This window comes from Olea europaea, chromosome 15, assembly GCF_002742605.1.
Source record: "Olea europaea var. sylvestris chromosome 15, O_europaea_v1, whole genome shotgun sequence".
Lineage (NCBI taxonomy): Eukaryota > Viridiplantae > Streptophyta > Magnoliopsida > Lamiales > Oleaceae > Olea > Olea europaea.
The window spans coordinates 20,521,709-20,541,223 of record NC_036251.1 but is presented as its reverse complement, the minus strand read 5'-3'; the positions used below and the strand labels follow the sequence as shown (position 1 = coordinate 20,541,223).

The window sequence follows — 19,515 nt, the reverse complement described above, 5'->3', positions numbered from 1 at the left end:
TTAATACCTATGGTAAATCTAACTCTTTTTTGCTTCCCAAAAATGCAATGATCACAAAACTTCAATTTACTAGTACTTTGACCACCAAGAAATCCTTTCCTGCTCAGTTCAGCCATTCAATTCTCACCCATATGCCAAAGTCTAGTAACTTTTTCATCTGACAAGGAAGAAGTGGTAGCAGCTACATCGCCTATAACTTAGAACTCTGTAAGACATATAACTGGGCAGACCTTCTTTGCCCCTTCATCAAAACAAGGGCACCTTTGCTAACCTTCACGAGTCTACCTTTACCAATGTAATTTTATCCTTTTGAATCAAGAATACTAAAAAATATAAGATTTCTCTTCAAATTTGAAACATGTCTGGCATCATCAAGTGTCTTGATAGTCCCATAAAATATCTAAATTCTGATTATTTCGATACCAGCTATTCTGTAAGGTGCATTTTGTTTTCATTACCACACACCTTTTTAATCTGCCTCATACTTCGAAAATCAATTCCAATTAGTACACATATGAAAAATGCAAGCTAAATTAAGAATCTAATCCTCACAAGGCTTGGCAATGTCGTAAAAAATAACTAGAAGTTCTCCATCATTGTGGACTTTTTCTTTTGCAATATTGGCTTCACCTAAATTTTTTGATTATCACTTTTGATTTGCAGCAACTAATTTATTTTTATCTACAACTTATAGCAATCCTTTTTTATGTGCCCCTTTTTTGGAATAGTTATAGATTTGTCACTATAATTAGACTTAAATATGTCTATAATTAGACTTAAATATGTCTCTCATAACCACCAAAATTTCTCTCACAAGCAACAATGCCCCTACCCGAGTCTCAGATCTAACAACTTGTTTCATCTTCTCTTTAAAACAAGGCATCATAAACTTCATCAATGGTAAGAGTATCACGATTGTACAAAATGGTGTATCTGAACATCATATACAAAGTAGGCAACGAACACAATATAATAAACCCTAAATCCTCTTCATCATACTTAACTTCTATGGTCTCCAAATTAGTGACAATTTTCTTAAATATAGTTAAACGATCTTTTATAGACCTGCCTTTAGTCATACGATGAGAATACAATGACTGCTTCATATGTAATTTACTGGTTAGACTTTTCGTCATCAATAGCTGGTCCAATTTTAACTATAACACGACGACTTTTTCCTTTAAAACATTCTTAAGAATTTGATTCAAAAGATAAAAATGAACTTGAGATAGGATCTTTCGATCCTTTACATTGTTTCTCCTCCAGCATCTAAGTTGAACATCTTATCAAATTCCAACAAAATATCGTCCAAATCCATCCGAGTGAACACTACTTGCATCTTTACCTATAATAACAAAAATCTAGCATTGTGATCCAAAAGCGGAATATAGAAATTTATACTTACCATGCGGAAAATCAAACCTCGCTCAAAGACCAATTTGTTGACAACTTGAGGACGAGATATGGCAATATGGAAAATAATAATAACACAAGATCTATGTAAACCCAATCAAGAAAAAATCACAAGTAGAGAAGGAGAATTCGCTAATATCAAGATATGTAAATAGTACAAAATTATGTTGGATGATCTCCCAAGAGATATAATTACTCGAATATATAATACAAGAAGAGTCTAACAAAAGGTGTAGTCCTAATAGAATAAGCATAATCCATAGCAGTGTTTAAGATTGAATAGGAGAGAAAAATTTGTCAAAATTGTGAAATACAAATGTACCAAATAACATGATTGCTCAAGCGGTGCCCTCCTGACTAGCAAGTAGCGCTACTGTCGCTGGAGCGCTTTCCTAGCAGTTAGCTAACAGTGATGTTACTGAAATTTTTGCTCGAAAGCATGATAAGCGAGCTATCTTCAATGCAAATCTTCTCCTTGTTTATGTCTTTGACTTCTTCAACTACCAACTCTTATAGAACTCCCAAATAGAATTTCAAATAAAATTTTCAAATAGAATTCGAATCACAATCGAATTCTAACAAAATGATAAGTTGAAAAGTATATGAGGGTATAATGTCCACTAAAAATATTCATATCATATTTTTCCTTATGTAATTTGAGCTCTCCATAAACATATTTCAACAAACGACATAATTCAAAAAGACAATTGTCACCACTCAATTGAAATTCGATTTTGCTACATGTACATTATCACTTACAGATTGATGTACACACATGATATGGTGAAATATGATTGAGTTAAAATTTCTCTAAAAAAGGGGGAAAAGCCTTCTTCGCTCTCTTCTTGACACATCATCTATTTATAAAACTTTCTATAACGTCTTATGTACAAGTAGTATTACTAATTGAAATTAAATAAGTAATTGTAATCTTTTTCTTCGCTCAAGTTTTGTTTAATTGATTTTTCTTGATAAAATTTTAACGAGACAATATTTATTACTCTAAATTATTTGTACCCTTTTTTCCTTTATTTGTTATTTTTATCCTTTCAAGTCTTTGCTAAACAAGATTTTTAATGAGGAAGTTATTATGTAAATAATCATTCAAGGGAGAATGTTGTAGATTATATATTAATTAGTAAATGATCATTTTATCCCGTTGCCCTTGTTATTATGATTATTTTATCTCTTGTGATCCTAATCTTACCCTATAAAAATAAAGTTTTGATTCTTAATAAAATACATACAAATATTTTTCTATTTTCTTCACTTTTCTCCCTAATTTATAATAATTGTATAATAATATCACAATCATATATAAAAATAATAATCTCAAACAATAAGCCCCCAGGGCACATCTCCAAGAGGTAAAAGGGGAGGGTGGAGAAATCCAACTTTGCTTAAAGTTGTTGCATCAAGGGTTCCAATCCTAAAATATAGATTTGGCTCTTGAGTAAGTATAAGTGTACAAGCAGCCTTCCACCCTGTATCCTTGGAGGCATAACTTGCGATTTATCTTCCTCACGATACTTCAAGACAGGAGCGGTGAAGGACCCTTAAGGTTGAGGTTAAACCTTTAATAATGTCAAACAATTAGCGAAAAAAATATCAAAGGGAATAATATCATTATATTATTACAATTATTACATATTGAACCGAGTTCACGATTAGAATAACGGGTTTTAAACACGTGTTCCAGAACAAAAGTGTAATCCTACGGCTACGGTGAACCTAAACCCAAAAAAATGCTTCTATTTTATTGCGTAATTTGTCACTTTCCAAATACAAGGCTGGCTTTGTTTGCCATTTGATACTTATAATTTGATTCTCTCAATCAAAAAGCAAAAGATAAAAAGTTGTTTTCTCATCCACCACAAACGAATCCACGTTCCAAAAATCTATGTTCGAAGGCAACTGAATTTGATGGCCATAAACAATGTGCACCCCATCACCACCATCTAACACCTCATAGACCATGTTTGCTTAGCCTAAAAAGTAAAATTCCTTTCAAGTAAAAAATTAATTTTACATTTTTAGCCCCTGTTTGGCCCCCATTACGGGGAAAATTTAATGTATAGAATAGTTTTTTTTGAAAAATGAGTGGCTGAAAAAGAAAGAAAATTTTCGATTTACGTGTAATATTATTTTATGGAAGATTGTGTGGTTGAAAATAGGAGAGAGAAAAATAGAATGTAATGTAATGTAATGTAATGAAAATCAAACAGGGGCTTAATATGTTCGAATAAATTGTTCTTACGATCAAATTTATGTTTGACGAAAAAATTGCTTTTAGGTGTGGATGAAGCTACAGTGCCAGGGACATAACCCCCACAGGCTTCTCACTAGCATAGGGGTGGGCGTTTTTGGGATATTTGTTTAGGTGTGAGAGGCCTTGTAAAATGGGACTTATACACCCAGCTTTATACATAATTGGTAAATGACCAAAAAGTCGATTTATTATTGTGTTTGTTTTGTAAAGATTTTGATAATTGATTTTTTGATCGTTAGAGATAAAGCGGGTCCTACCTATGAGAGAAGAATTCAAAAATAACAACTATAATAGTGAAATAATGGTCAAAAAATTGATTTTAATTAACTTTTTAGCTGTACAAAACTAGCTCATTATTTTGACATGTTATTTTAAAATTGAGAGGATAAGGGGGTTAAATATTCTCAGTTGCCACAGAATTTTATAAATGTTCCCGATTGCTCTTAAATATTAAAATATCCTCGAGTTGGCATTGAACTTTAAAAAAAAAAAAAAAAAAATTTAATTGATTTTTCTTGATAAAATTTTAACGAGACAATATTTATTACTCTAAATTATTTGTACCCTTTTTTCCTTTATTTGTTATTTTTATCTTTTCAAGTCTTTGCTAAACAAGATTTTTAATGAGGAAGTTATTATGTAAATAATCATTCAAGGGAGAATGTTGTAGATTATATATTAATTAGTAAATGATCATTTTATCCCGTTGCCCTTGTTATTATGATTATTTTATCTCTTGTGATCCTAATCTTACCCTATAAAAATAAAGTTTTGATTCTTAATAAAATACATACAAATATTTTTCTATTTTCTTCACTTTTCTCCCTAATTTATAATAATTGTATAATAATATCACAATCATATATAAAAATAATAATCTCAAACAATAAGCCCCCAGGGCACATCTCCAAGAGGTAAAAGGGGAGGGTGGAGAAATCCAACTTTGCTTAAGGTTGTTGCATCAAGGGTTCCAATCCTAAAATATAGATTTGGCTCTTGGGTAAGTGTAAGTGTACAAGCAGCCTTCCACCTTGTATCCTTGGAGGCATAACTTGCGATTTATCTTCCTCACGATACTTCAAGACAGGAGCGGTGAAGGACCCTTAAGGTTGAGGTTAAACCTTTAATAATGTCAAACAATTAGCGAAAAAAATATCAAAGGGAATAATATCATTATATTATTACAATTATTACATATTGAACCGAGTTCACGATTAGAATAACGGGTTTTAAACACGTGTTCCAGAACAAAAGTATAATCCTACGGCTACGGTGAACCTAAACCCCAAAAAATGCTTCTATTTTATTGCGTAATTTGTCACTTTCCAAATACAAGGCTGGCTTTGTTTGCCATTTGATACTTATAATTTGATTCTCTCAATCAAAAAGCAAAAGATAAAAAGTTGTTTTCTCATCCACCGCAAACGAATCCACGTTCCAAAATTCTATGTTCGAAGGCAACTGAATTTGATGGCCATAAACAATGTGCACCCCATCACCACCATCTAACACCTCATAGACCATGTTTGCTTAGCCTAAAAAGTAAAATTCCTTTCAAGTAAAAAATTAATTTTACATTTTTAATATGTTCGAATAAATTGTTCTTACGATCAAATTTATGTTTGACGAAAAAATTGCCTTTAGGTGTGGATGAAGCTACAGTGCCAGGGACATAACCCCCACAGGCTTCTCACTAGCATAGGGGTGGGCGTTTTTGAGATATTTGTTTAGGTGTGAGAGGCCTTGTAAAATGGGACTTATACACCCAGCTTTATACATAATTGGTAAATGACCAAAAAGTCGATTTATTATTGTGTTTGTTTTGTAAAGATTTTGATAATTGATTTTTTGACCGTTAGAGATAAAGCGGGTCCTACCTATGAGAGAAGAATTCAAAAATAACAATTATAATAGTGAAATAATGGTCAAAAAATTGATTTTAATTAACTTTTTAGCTGTACAAAACTAGCTCATTATTTTGACATGTTATTTTAAAATTGAGAGGATAAGGGGGTTAAATATTCTCAGTTGCCACAGAATTTTATAAATGTTCCCGATTGCTCTTAAATATTAAAATATCCTCGAGTTGGCATTGAACTTTAAAAAAAAAAAAAAAAAAAATCCCCTCCGCCACTCGCTATTTTCAAAAAGTTAGCCGACTTAACCCCTATTTGACAATTATTATTTCAAATTTTTTTATTCTACATACTCATTTTCAATCACATATTTTCACAATAAAATATTCTGTACATATATTCAAAAAATTTTCTTATTTTTTAACTACACATTTTCCAAAAATTCACTACTCAAAATTTTATTTTTGGCAAATAGTAAACAAAGATTGAGAAACATATAAGAACAATTGTTTTGTGAACCCCCTGTGAGAGTGGTTCTGTATGTGTAGCGCCACTGTTTTATTAAACAAACATATAATAATATATATATGTATGCCATGTCATGTCATATCCTAAAAATGTTACAATAAAATCTCATATCTAATTTAAAAATTTTGTCTCGTAGCTTACAATTTTTTATTTTAGGGGGTCATGTAACAATTACGTGAAAGTCAGGTACATCATAAATGTCAACTAAAAATTTCAATTAGTTTGAAGATGGAAGGTGATGATATGTGACTTGAAGATGTTTGAAAAACAAAATTAAGGGTGAGTTTGAACCACATTCTTTCTAAAAAAATGTATTTTGAAATAGTAAATTTATTGAAAATGCGTGGTTAAAAAAGAAGGAAATTTTTTGAATTACATGTAATATTATTTTAATAAAAAATTATGTAGTTAAAAAAAGAGAGAATAATATATTTTAGGAAAACTCAGTATCAAACACTACCTAAAGTTGAATGACTCAGAAATCAAATTAAAATTCCCAACTAGGAAAAAAAAACTTCCTTTTTAACAAAACATGTAGAGCTTATGTCATGCTACATTTCCATGAGGGTCACATGAGATTGTTCATCCCAGTCTACACCCCTAACATGAAGGAAAACTTACTACAAATAAAATATAATTTATTCGAAATGAATTCTCCTCCTCGATAATGGATATCTGGATGGACACCGCATTATCGCATTATGTACAACTAACATATTCCGTTCGGTAATTATGAATTATTTAAAAGTAACATTGACCACTTTTAAGCTTAGCCAAACGTGCTTATAACACTTCCAAGGATAAATACCAGACCACCACCACTACCTCTTCTCCAATTCTCGCTAACAACCACTTTTCTACCCAAAACACACGCAGAGTACAGAGAGCAAATTGAAATGGGAGTTGTAATCATCGACGGTTCAACAGTCCGTTCGTTCGTAGAAGACGAGGCCCGGTTCAAAAAAAGCGTAGACGAAGCCTTTGCCTCCCTTGACCTCAACAACGACGGCGTTTTATCAAGATCAGAGCTCCGCCGCGCCTTCGAGTCGCTCCGCCTCATCGAGACCCACTTCGGGGTGGACGTGGCCACGCCGCCGGAGGAACTGACGAAGCTCTACGACTCGATTTTTGACAAATTCGATTGCGACCGAAGCGGGACGGTGGATAAGGAGGAGTTTAGGACCGAGATGAAGATGATTATGCTGGCTATTGCTGATGGACTCGGGTCTAATCCAATTCAGATGGCTCTTGAAGATGATGATAAGAGTTTCCTCAAGCAGGCTGCTGATCTTGAGGCTTCTAAGCTTTCTGGGTGATTCTCAACCGTCTAGATTTTATATTTTTAGATTAATTTCAGTTTGGGTTTTTACCCTATCTCGTGTTCTTGTAAGAGTTTTGTCTTCAGACAAAAGTTGCAATAATACCTTCTTTAATAAAATAAAAAATTAGACTTAGGTTTCACCTCCTTTGCAGCCATCACTGGACATGGGAACTAGCCCAAGTGGTCCCCAAGGTTTAAATTTTTGGCATGAACATCCTTAATCTTTCAATTAATTGATGGAATTAGTCCTTTTGGATGTTTCCAATCAATTGACCATTAAAATTGTCAATTTTTGGATAAATAGACTAAATGCAACCCTTTTAGTTAAATAATATAAAAGAAAAATTAAAATTAAATAATATACGATAAAAAGAAAAGAGAACACAATCAATCTCTCGTAAGAGCATCTTTAATGTAATCATAAATTATTTTAAAAATTGTCATAAAAACAAAGTGAAAGATATTATAAGAAGTATCTCTAATGCAAGTTAATAGGGAATCTATCCACGTGATGTGGGATACAAAAAATAGGTATTGAAAAATTTTCAATCTATATGACATTAATTGCGATTTAAAAACTCAAGTTCAATTTTGATTTTCAATGCTTCTATATATAAATTTTGCTGAGTTTGGTATGTTTAACGGAGATCTAAAATTATCTATTTTATTTATCGCATCATCTTGATGGAGTTCCTATCAACTTGCATTGGAGAAGGTTTTTTTTATTTTTTATTTTATTATTATTTTAACTCATTCAGTGCATTGAGTTGAGTGGAGTTTTTGTTTGATTTGCGAGTTGCTCATAACTGGTTAATCCATGTTTTATGAATAAGCTTAATCAACTCAGAATGAGAAATTTGTCCTGGAAAATATGTACAAGGATAAATATATATGGACAAGGCCAAATAGGGCGCCAAGGGGCGTCGACAATGTCCGTCCAGCATCTCCCTATGTACAGAGGGATATGCTTACTACCTACTTTAATGAGTAAAGTATCTTCAATTCCTTGAGATGGTCAAGGGAGTGATGTTGAATTTTGTAGACAATTTTTTAGTGGGGAATAGCTCTATAGGTAATTGAAGAAGGGACAACCCCCACAATTTGAATTTGAACCTTCAAAGTAGAAAGATGTTGTAGATTTGAAATGGGCATATTAAAATTTGAGAACATCGTTGACCGTTAATAAGCGCCTAGGCACGGTTACGCGTATCTAGGCGAGCATAATTATCATTTTTTTTTGTTATTTACAATTTCTCTAAGTTAGAAATCAAATGTTGATTTCTTCACTTTGTCAGTTTTAAATTCAAAATAACTGCTTGAAACCTTGAACAAAGAAGATCTCCCAAGATTCCTATTTATTTACTACTTAATATTACATTTGGAACTTATCTTTTTATTGAAAACTCTGGAAAAATGTCTAAATTTCTTATAAATTTGTTTTAGATATCTGGTAGATATTATTTTTAATTATTAAATGATTTTTTGATTGATTAAAAATTTAATAAAATATGTTAAAATAAGAAAACACATTTTTATGTTTTTTTAGGCCTATGTCTTGCCCAAGCTCGCTCAGCCCCTAGCTTGGCATACACGTATTGCCACGCCTTACGCCTTTCAAAACACTGCGATAAATCTAAAAACGTTCCTATTTTTTTATCACACATTTTTCATCAATCTACTATTCTAAAATACATTTTTAACCAAAAATAAAGTTCAAACAGGCGCTTAACGTTGTCTCAACTGTTCCTATACAAGCATATTGATACTTAGAGAAACAAGTATCAAATAAGGCAATTTTAGAAACTGCAAAGAAGACATTTTCTTCCATGGAGAGTAGGAGAAAATCTCACAACTCTGAAATGCAGGTGGGTATATCCTTTAGATGGCCATACTTTAGGATATTGAGAAGGAATTTCAAGCAGGGATGGAGCCAAAAGTTCGATATTGAAGTGTCAAAAAGTGAAATACAAAATTTTCAAACCAACACGACATTAATGAAAATAAGTCAGTTGACCACTACATTTGTAGGCTACGCGTTTTCATACTCTAAACATCTTCGTTTAATTACATCATTATTAATATTGATGAATACATTGTTTTCGATATATGCAATCAAATTATCACTTAACAATTGATCTACTATCTGATTACACAGTCAATTTTTGACAATAATCATTACAGAAAATACCCTCTCTACCATAGCGGTAACAATTGGAATAATTAATGTCAATGTTACAAGTTTGCAGACTAATGGCTACACCTCAATTTTTTAGAATAAAAACATGCAAAATCAAACAAATAGGTTGTCGATTTGTTATCTAGACGGAAGTAAAATCACAAAATTAGCGCAAGAAGAGAAAATCTGAAAATATGAATGGCTGTCCCGAATTCTTCTCTCTGTGAGGTTTAGGTCAAAGTCACAATGTACATAAAAACCCACGTGAAGTGAAGGAGTGGAGAGAAAATGAACTTGATCACTTAGAGTTGGACAAGTGAAAAAGCAATAAATGGATTTGTGCAATTGGGCTTGGTAAACTAGCAATGAACAAGGTTTTAGTCAATTTACAGATTAGAAAAAGGGGGGCTTGGCAATGTACATATTTTGGATAATTTAAAAATTAAAAAAATAAATAAATTGTGGGGGTTAATTGACCCCATGTGGGTCTGTCCATGATTTCAAGAGTGACGAATTGCTCCTTCTTCGTAGCCGGAGAAGATGTTGATCAAACTTTGCGACTTGGACAGATTCTTTAACTTGGGATTTTTGTGGTGATATGAGGATTTGATAATAGGCTGACGGGATTTAGCATAAGGGATGTATGAATTTACAAGTGGTATATCTGTCAGAGGGACTTTATGAGGTTCAAAAATAAGAGATCTCGTGGAGATATTCCATCTTAGAAGCATTAGATTTTCTAAGAGAAGAGGGTGATGACAAAGGAGAATGAAGCATTGAAAAGCTATTTAGATTATTAGAGGATACAGTTAATGAGAATGTTCTTCCTTAGTAACCTTCAACCTAAATGACATAAATATGAATGGGATGAATAAGGTAAATAAGATAATACCAAATGTACGATATCGTAGTTCACGATATTGTAGTCCAAAAAAGCCTCAAACCAAAGGCAACAAACGGGCCTAACTTTTAAAACCTACTATACGTTTTACGGATCGTTTAGTTAGTGGAACACTTTCTAATGCAAAGGAGATACTTTATAGAGAATTGGTTGGTAAAATTAGTTGACTTATTATTTTTATCTTATATTTTTAAATTTTCCTTTTACTTATTCATTTTATTTAATTAACAAAAGTAATGGCACTTGACATTTAGTCTTAATATAAAAAATTTGACCTTTTTAACGATTAATTTGGATGGAAACCATACAAAAAAATCGCTACACCCATTAAGGAAAATGTAAGGGCTATTTCTTGATCAACTAACGGACATAAGGATGGAATATGTCCTTCGGCTGCACACAAGTAAAATGTTTGGTATCGTAGGTGCAAGAAATAAAATGTTGGGATAAAAGTTGCTACAAAGTGAAAAGTTTGAAACCACAATTGCTATTATCTGTAAATTTTATATGCTTTCATTGAACTTTTAACGAAAATCTCAACTAGAACACTAGATTTTAGCTCGTAACTTGAGCTCGATTTTTTAAAATTTATTTTTCTCTGGCTCATTTTTAACTACGCATTTTTCTAATAAAATAATTATACACTTAAACCTGTACCTTTTCTTTACATTTACCCTACATTCTCTAAAAAATCACTATTATAAAATCTATTATCCTAAAAATGATTCTCAAATTTAGGTCCTATTTGATTCTCATTTTTTCAAAAATGAGAAGAAAAAATATAGTCGTTACGGGACCTTCACAAGAGATAAAAAGTTAAATATGATGGCTTGATATGATGGATAACGGTCATATGACTCATATTTTTCATTTTTGTGGCTAGGGAATGGGAATCAAACGAGGGTTTAATTAGTCTTTTTGAGTAATTGAATTTTAATTTAGATTCAATTGGAACATCTCCAATTTAAATAGCTTGAATCGTAAACTTAAGGCCCTATTTGGTAACAACTAAAATTCAGATTTTAATTTAAATCAAAGTCAAAAATTAATTTTAACCATATATTTAATGATTCTCACAACTTTTTAATCACATATTTCATCAACTTTTATCAAAATCAACTAAAAATCAGATTTTAATTCACACCAAACAAGGACTAAATTTAGTTCCTAATTTTTCCACTTCCCACATGCATCTTTTCAAATTGATGAGAATGCCTTAATCGATAACCATGTCACAATATATATATATATATGTCATAACTCTTATTCTATCATTTTCGTTTATAAAGTATAACACAACGATCACATAGAATATTACTTTTGGTGTGTCTATCAACTAATTAATATTTGTCAATTCAAGAGACGATAAGCTACAAATTATATAAAATCGTAAAACTTTAAAGTTAAAATTAATTGAATATGAAATTTAATTAATTACACAACAAGTAGCATGATTGTAATTTAGGTCCCGTTTGATTTTCATTTTTCAAAAAATACGAATGAAAAATACAGTCGTTACGAGATTTACACAAAAGATAAAAAGTCAAATATGATGACTTAATGTGATGAATAACGATGATATTTTTTATTTGTATGGCGGAATTTAACGGGGCTAATTACACAATCGACATGAAATTTACCCTGCCAAACACGTTGAATATGGCCGGGATATGATGTCAATGTCAATGTCCGCCCTAACAAACGCTGGGCCCCATTGTCCCTCTAGTCCATGTCCTTTACTGGTACAGCACATCTGACCCTCCAAAAAGCTACAAGCAGCACCAACTAATCAATCCTCCCACCACAACCATCGAAACAGGAACAACCGACGCCACCGCCGCCGCCATGTCCTCCGCCTCCCCCTCCACAGCTATGCCCCGCCTCTTCAACCACCACGCCTACTGGTGTCACGAATGTGATATGAGCATCGGCCTCCCTCCTTCCCCAACCCCAAATGCCCTCCTCTGCCCTCACTGCCATCACGATTCCCTTGAACATATGGACGATTCCCTTGAACAGATGGACTATTTTGCCCCTTCCCCCACCATTGACACCCCGACCCACCCCTCCTTAACAGCCCCAGATGATAACTTCCTCCTCACAAGCCCCTACCTACACCGCCTCATCCACCTAACAGCCCCAACCGCCCCCACCACCAATTCTCACTCAAACCCTGCCCCTAAATATGCCATAGATTCCCTTCAAGAAATTACCATCACCCAAGAAATGCTCGATGATGACCCCAATATGTTGTGTCCGATTTGTAAGGACCCGTTTCGCTTAGATGCCTCCATGAAATTGATGCCGTGCAAGCACACCTATCACGCGGATTGTATTGTTCCGTGGCTCGAGATTAATAATTCTTGCCCGGTTTGTCGGTTTAGGTTGCCAACAAATGAGGAGAAGTGCAGGGAGGGGTTGAATGGTGGGGGGACGTATGTGGGGTTTGTGAGACTTGAGGAATTGGTGGAGGATGAGGTTGATTTGTTCGGTTTTAGGAATACTCTTAGACACATTGCAAGGAGGCGTCGAAGGGATGAAGTGGGGATAATGGAAGAAAATGTTGCGAGTGGGAGCATGGAGAATTTGTTCTCCCCAACACAAATTGGGGAAGTGGAGAGAGGGGAGGGAGTTTTGGGGAGGCAGAATAGTGTGGAGACTGTGTCGAGTTGGCCGAGGGGGCCGGTGGAGGAAAGTAGTGGTGGTGGAGGAAGGAGTGATAATGTGCTGCTGTGATTCGGGTTTTGTTCCGTTTCAGCAAAGTTAGAGGTATAATTCTCATAATTTTCAAATTTCCATTGCTTTATATTGGAGGTGATTGGTTTATCATTACATGCTTTATTTCTTTGGGAAGCCATGTAATGCTGGAAGTGCTATGCTTGCAGATTTTTTTACTCCTTCCAGATAATAATATAAAATGTTGCATAAGAACAATGATTATTTAGCATCGCAAAATTTAGTTATTTGTTGTTTTAGTTTCAGGGAGTCATGCAATATTAGTAGCGTCATGCATATTGAGACTGCCAACAATGTCTTGATTTTAATGGACAACTCACAATGTCTTATACAAATTTCGGCTAAAAAAAAGAACCTAATATCCTTGAACTTTTTTTTGGAAATTATCAAATTAATTTGGTTCTTGTGAAGTCTTGTTCACCTTAAAACCGTCAAAGAGCATGATCAAGAAGTGAAAGAACTTGATTTTTTGAGCTTTAATTTGGATATTATTTTCTCTGTCATATTTATGTTTTAGAGGCCTAGGTTATGGCCTGATAAGGATATCTACTTGAAGTTGGCTTAATATATATCTATCTCATCTTTGGCAAAGCATTTTGTTGTCCATAAGTTATTTTGGGAAAACCATAGTTATTTCTTTTGGTATGTGCACTAGTTACTAATTACCTTGGCTGCATTTGAGTTGTTGAGCAGATGGACAAAATGTAGAAAATCTAAAGATCATAAGACTCTTAGAAAATCTTGGCGATCCCCATTTTGACCAACAGTTGGCCCGCCTATTCGAACTGCCCTCCATCTTTAGATCACATTTTACTCACATTATCAACCTCAGTCAGAAATAATTTCATTCCTTTTCTACAATTTTGCGAAGAAAAGCATGAAAGGCACAAATATCAGGCACCTAAAGAATTAAAAAGAAAACGCGGGTGTCTAATTAAACTTTCAAATTCCCAGGATCATGATCAATTCTTCGGAAAATAATATTCAACGGAGGCTGATGACATATTACATTTTCCAATAAGAAAATGAAAGCTAAATCGAACAGCAGATACCTGAATAAGATTAGTGGTAGGATTACGGTGAGCTGATAATCTAGCAATGCACTGATTAATATCTGCACCTGGCTGCATTTTTTCGCTTGAATGAATTATTGTTGAAAGGTTGAAAGAAGTAAACTTTGGTTATCAAACGCAAACAAGAAAGCTAGATATGAGAAGGGAAACCCTACATAACGTGTATATAATAATAGGGTGTTTATACTGACCCCATAATTTTAGTTTTAGTTGCTTTTGCATGGAAGGTGTCAAAGTTGGAATATAGGTTGCGACGTTTATCACCTATTGAAGCCAATTGGGATTTCACATTATTATTTTTTAAGTCATACGGGTAAACTATAAAGCTTCTGTCATGAACATTACAATCTTGTGAAGGTCTTTTTTATGGAAAAGATTTTCTGTGAAGATTGAAAGTTTTCACTTTTCTTTCTGTAGAAAGATTTTGTGCACAGTTAATACTGCAACTGATAATCTGGGAGTGGAAGTAATGCTGAAGTAGAACTCTAAGAAATCTCATGCGCCACTAAGACCTTATGTAGTTATGAATTAAATGTGGACCTCTTGCCTTTATGTGTAGCCTGAGTGGGCATAGTCTGAAATTTTCTCTGATTTCAATAGTAAAGTGTGACGAGCAAGATGGCAGAGAAATCTTGATGCTTTTAGTTCATTATCACATATTTATATGTTCTTTTTCAATAGGTCAGAGTAGATTTCTAAGAAATTTTTTTGATCCCTCACTGAAATACGCTTTTTTGTTGTGCTTTATGTTTACACTCTTGATTTAAATAGAGCATTTTACAAGGAATGAAGAAATCTAGTGCTTACATTTTTATTACAATATGTTTTATCTTCTCAGCCATCTAATCATATATTGGCACTATCATTTTTTTTTTGGTCGTGGCTCTGGAATTTTTATTGACTATTGACTAGCATGAAACATCAAAACACACGCTGGCAGATGAGTGTGGTAAATAAATGTATATGGAGATAGTGCGGCTAATGAAGTTTCAGGCATCTATATTTTGCCTGAATGGGTTGGTAGGGGCCTGTGTTTTGTCAGAATGGTGGTAATTGTTTCTATCTAGCACAGTATATCTAGTTATTACCAATCACTTTTCTTGTTTCTTGAGATGCTTGATTGTTTCAGATTGAACCGAATATATTGTATCGGGTTTTGGTCTTACTATCTTTGGAATTCCTCTTCATTTTATGTTTGTAAGATTACGTTAGGTATCTTTCAGTTAATATTTCATATACATGTTATCATTTATATGTGCGTTCTTTTTAATGTTATAGTGTATCAAGTTTTGATTTATCTTTTCTTAAACTGATTTGTTCTCTTTGTAACTGCATCTTATTCTATCCTCCTTGGCTTCTGACTTTTACTGCTTTGGCTGCATTAGATTACATTGAAACCGATTTTTATTTATCTGGTGAAATACTTTTATAGAAATTTAGAATTTGTTCGGAGTCCATGATTACGGAAAGCAGCTATGTTCTGGTAATGTCACTTGGTCCTGCTGAATCTTGTAACTCCGATTTTGAATTTAGCCGATTCCTTTGTGTTTGCAGGTGATGTATAGTCGTCATGGTCATGCAAGGGTATCGTATCGCCAATAATGGTTCTGGCAAGTGTAATTTTTGCCATGGATGACCATGCTTCTGTTTGATAACATATAAGCGCCATTCTTGGTCATAAAAGTGCAATTCTTGTCCTTTTATTGCCCCTTGTACCATCCCTGTTCTTCATTGGCGTAAGCAAAATCAATGCTTGTAATAGAACTTGTGAATTCTATGCAATAAATTTTGTTAAGCAATGACCAAATAATGTTGTGTGCTTATTCAGTTGTGGTTTCAATGCTTTAACGATGTCTCTTATTCATCCGTTAGTGTATTAGACTTGAATAGGTTGCATGGAACAATTTGATTCTTAGGGCCTGCTTGGTAGGTATTTTTTCATCGGGTTTGATTGTTTGTGGGTTGTACCGTTTATGTGAGGTTATATTAAAAAAATAAATAATAATAATAATAATAATAATAATAATAATAATAATTGTTCGTTTTTTGGGCCTTGACGTCTTTCTCAATCCACTAAATCAGTGTATTTTGATTATTTCTCAAATTCTCTTTCAGTGTGATCATTTGAAAAATGATTATTTTCAATTCACATATTTTTGTTCAAAATTAACCTGTAAATAAAAATATGTTAATTAAAAAATTTATTTAAAAGCAAAACAATTACTTTATAACTAAAAATTTTACTTATAACATAAAAATACACTTTTATGTTTAAAATTGCTTGTAAAGTAAAAATACTACTACTACTAAGACAAAAATCACTTATAAATTATAAGTTATTTATAAGAACAAAAAACAATTATGTGCAAAAAATAATTTAAAAGTACAAATTTTTTCACCTTTTAAGTTAAAAATTACTTATATGTTTATAAGAAATTATAAAATTGAAAATTTTATTAGGGGATGCATGTAATTTTATTCTTTCAAGGAACTTTTAGAACTGATAATAAATTCACAGTATGGATTAGATTGTTTTAAAAATCACTATTCAAAATCATCCAAAATCGAACCCCTCATAAATGTCTAAAATTATTACATTAAAAAAGTTAACAAGCGGTACTCCAAAACTCTCAAACAGGCTCTTAGATTCCGTTTGGTACATCTATTGTAAGTGAAGCATTTAAAACTAGAGATTTTTCAAAAAGAGTCGTGGTTAAGAAAACGTTGATTGTTTTTGGATGTCAATTCAAAGTATGTAACAATATTACATAATTAATTAACTAAGCATTATTTATGTATTATATAGTTTTATGATTATTTTGTGTAATATTATTTTTTCAGTATTATATAAAATTTATAAAAAATTAATATATTAATTAAAATATTAACACAATTATTTTAGTATAAATTATATACACATTTGCATATAATTCCATGGACCAGATAAATATGACTTGTAAGCAAAAAAAGAGAGAAATAAAAAAGATAATGGTCGGAGAGGCTACGGTTTTATTTGTTGGGGTTGAGAGTTATAAAAAAATTTCTGTTTTACTTTACTTTAAATTTTTTTTTAATAATTTGGACATATTTAAAAATTTAAAAGTTCCATTATATATAATTTGACTCCCTATAAAAGTTGAATGTAGAGCTTTCAAATCAAAATTTCAGCTTCTCCAATGTAATTTTAAAAAACTATTTTTAGTCAAGAAGTACTTTATCCTGCAGTATTCAGTTGAAAATGCATTTTTTCTTTCAAAGTAGAGAACTTTTAGGTATCGTCTAAGAAGTGTTCGTAAGTCGTTTAAATTATAAATAGATAACAATAAGTCGTAAATAAGTATACAGTATTTATGAATCTCATGAAATATGGATAAAAAATTTATGTATTTATAAACATTAGCCAAATATAGTCAAGTAGGTGACAAGGTCGAGTGAGCTTGTTCGCCTGGGGTTCAAATTGAGCAAGGCAATATTATGAGGCCCATTGGTTGAGGCATATTAGTCCATGAGCCAGCCCGCAAAGGTTAGAGGCCGTGCTTTTATTGAGTCGACCCATCTCCTTTCAAACATCTAGTGCATGTTTGGTAGTAATTTTTCTCACCAAAAAATCAATTTGCTGAATGTTGTTTCACTATTTCAACCGTCATTTTTGAATTCTTCTCTCATAAATAGGACCCACTCTTCTTTCTAACGGTCAAAAAATCAGTTTTCAAAATTACTCCCGAACAAGTCCCTATTTCCCTTTCTTTCACCATAAGAAGCTGGACAGTTGAAAGTGGGTTATTCTGTCACTTAAATTCCTGAAAAAATGGGGGGAAAAAAAAGAAAAGAAAAAAAGAAGCTCATAAATTTTGTTCTTTTAAAACTGGCCGATTCCTCTCTATTTTACTGGTTTTTAAAATTTATTATGTTTGCCATATAGAAATACGGGTACTTAACCATTTTTTTTTTTTTTGGCATGTATATTCTTATTTTCTCATTATCATATCCACGATCACACATTATCCTTAACACTTTCGCTGCATTCATCTTATAAACATCGTGATATTTAACTACAGTCATAAAGTATATCTCATCTAATCAATCTTCCGAATAAATTAGTTTTCGCCCTTATCAAATCTCCCTATCACGTAAAATTTGTCAAATACTCGTACGTTTCATCCTTCTCGCTCTAATCTTGTTTGAGTTTTGGCAAGCACTTAACATGCAAAAGGTTTCATTGTTGGACATGCATGGAAGTGTTTGCATAATTATATCGAATAGGTGGCTCATTAGAAGTGCAATGCACTTCCAATTGTCTACAACAATCACAAACTCAGGCATAATGCAGCCATTTCCTATAATAGGAATATAATATGAACAATTAAGCAGATTCTTCGAGTTTTTGGTGCTCCACTTTGCATTACTTTATCGATTATTGGTATCTTATTTTGATCATAACAGAGAGAAAATCTCTCATTTGACTTCACGTTAATTCAAGAATACACACCATTTATGACATCGTTCCAACCTTCATTTCCAAAATTGTACCCAAAAAGGGATTACACTATCTTAAGATGGTTTAGGGTAAAAGTCACACCAATTAATCAACGTATAAAAGATTGAATTACTTCTCTTAACATAGTTGATTTTCTAAAATTGACTCATGTGTCTTCATATAGTATCAAATCTTATTAAGTTAATCGAGCAATTTGGTTTGTCTAAAAGCTCAAATAAGCATTCAAATTTTAAAATTGGTGCGCTCAAATGAGCCACTTTTTTGGTAGGACACATAATAAGGGTAAAAAATGAACATTATTTAAGTATAACGAGATGATTTTATTTATTATTTATTTATTTTTTGCCTTGAAAAGTCTTTCCACAAACTTTTTGGACAGAACAACCAATTTATAATTTTTATGATAAAAAAAGGTGTGTGTAATCCTGAGAAGGTAGCTAAGTGATCAGGCCTTAGGTTTGCTTCCTAATGATCACCAGTTCGAGTCCTTCAAGGTTATTGAGGTGAGTACCTGATTATAAATTTTACGGTCTCGTGAATTAGTCGAGGTGCACGTAAGTTGGCCCACATCCACAATCATTAAAAAAAAAAAAAAAAAGTGTGTGTGAGCTCATTTTTTTTAACCATTATAACCATTTTTACAAGCTGCCAAATTAAGGAATGATTGACTTTGTGAAAGGGATAAGGGGGTCACGAAGGAAGGTAGTGAAGTTTGCATACTCATCCATGAAATTAAAGTGGACT

The 19,515-nt window shown here is 32.7% G+C and overlaps 2 protein-coding genes across 2 annotated transcripts; both read left to right on the top strand.

Annotated features, from left to right (window-relative positions):
- The first annotated feature begins 6,868 nt into the window (after positions 1-6,868).
- On the top strand, positions 6,869-7,511 carry LOC111410423. Its single transcript, XM_023040739.1, has one exon. It carries the CDS (start codon positions 6,963-6,965, stop codon positions 7,380-7,382), a length of 420 nt encoding a protein of 139 aa, XP_022896507.1. The 5' UTR covers positions 6,869-6,962; the 3' UTR covers positions 7,383-7,511.
- A 4,655-nt stretch (positions 7,512-12,166) lies between these two features.
- Positions 12,167-16,100, top strand: LOC111410422. Its single transcript, XM_023040738.1, has 2 exons — positions 12,167-13,233; positions 15,828-16,100. Exon 1 carries the CDS (start codon positions 12,310-12,312, stop codon positions 13,198-13,200), a length of 891 nt encoding a protein of 296 aa, XP_022896506.1. The 5' UTR covers positions 12,167-12,309; the 3' UTR covers positions 13,201-13,233; positions 15,828-16,100.
- Positions 16,101-19,515: the final 3,415 nt, after the last annotated feature.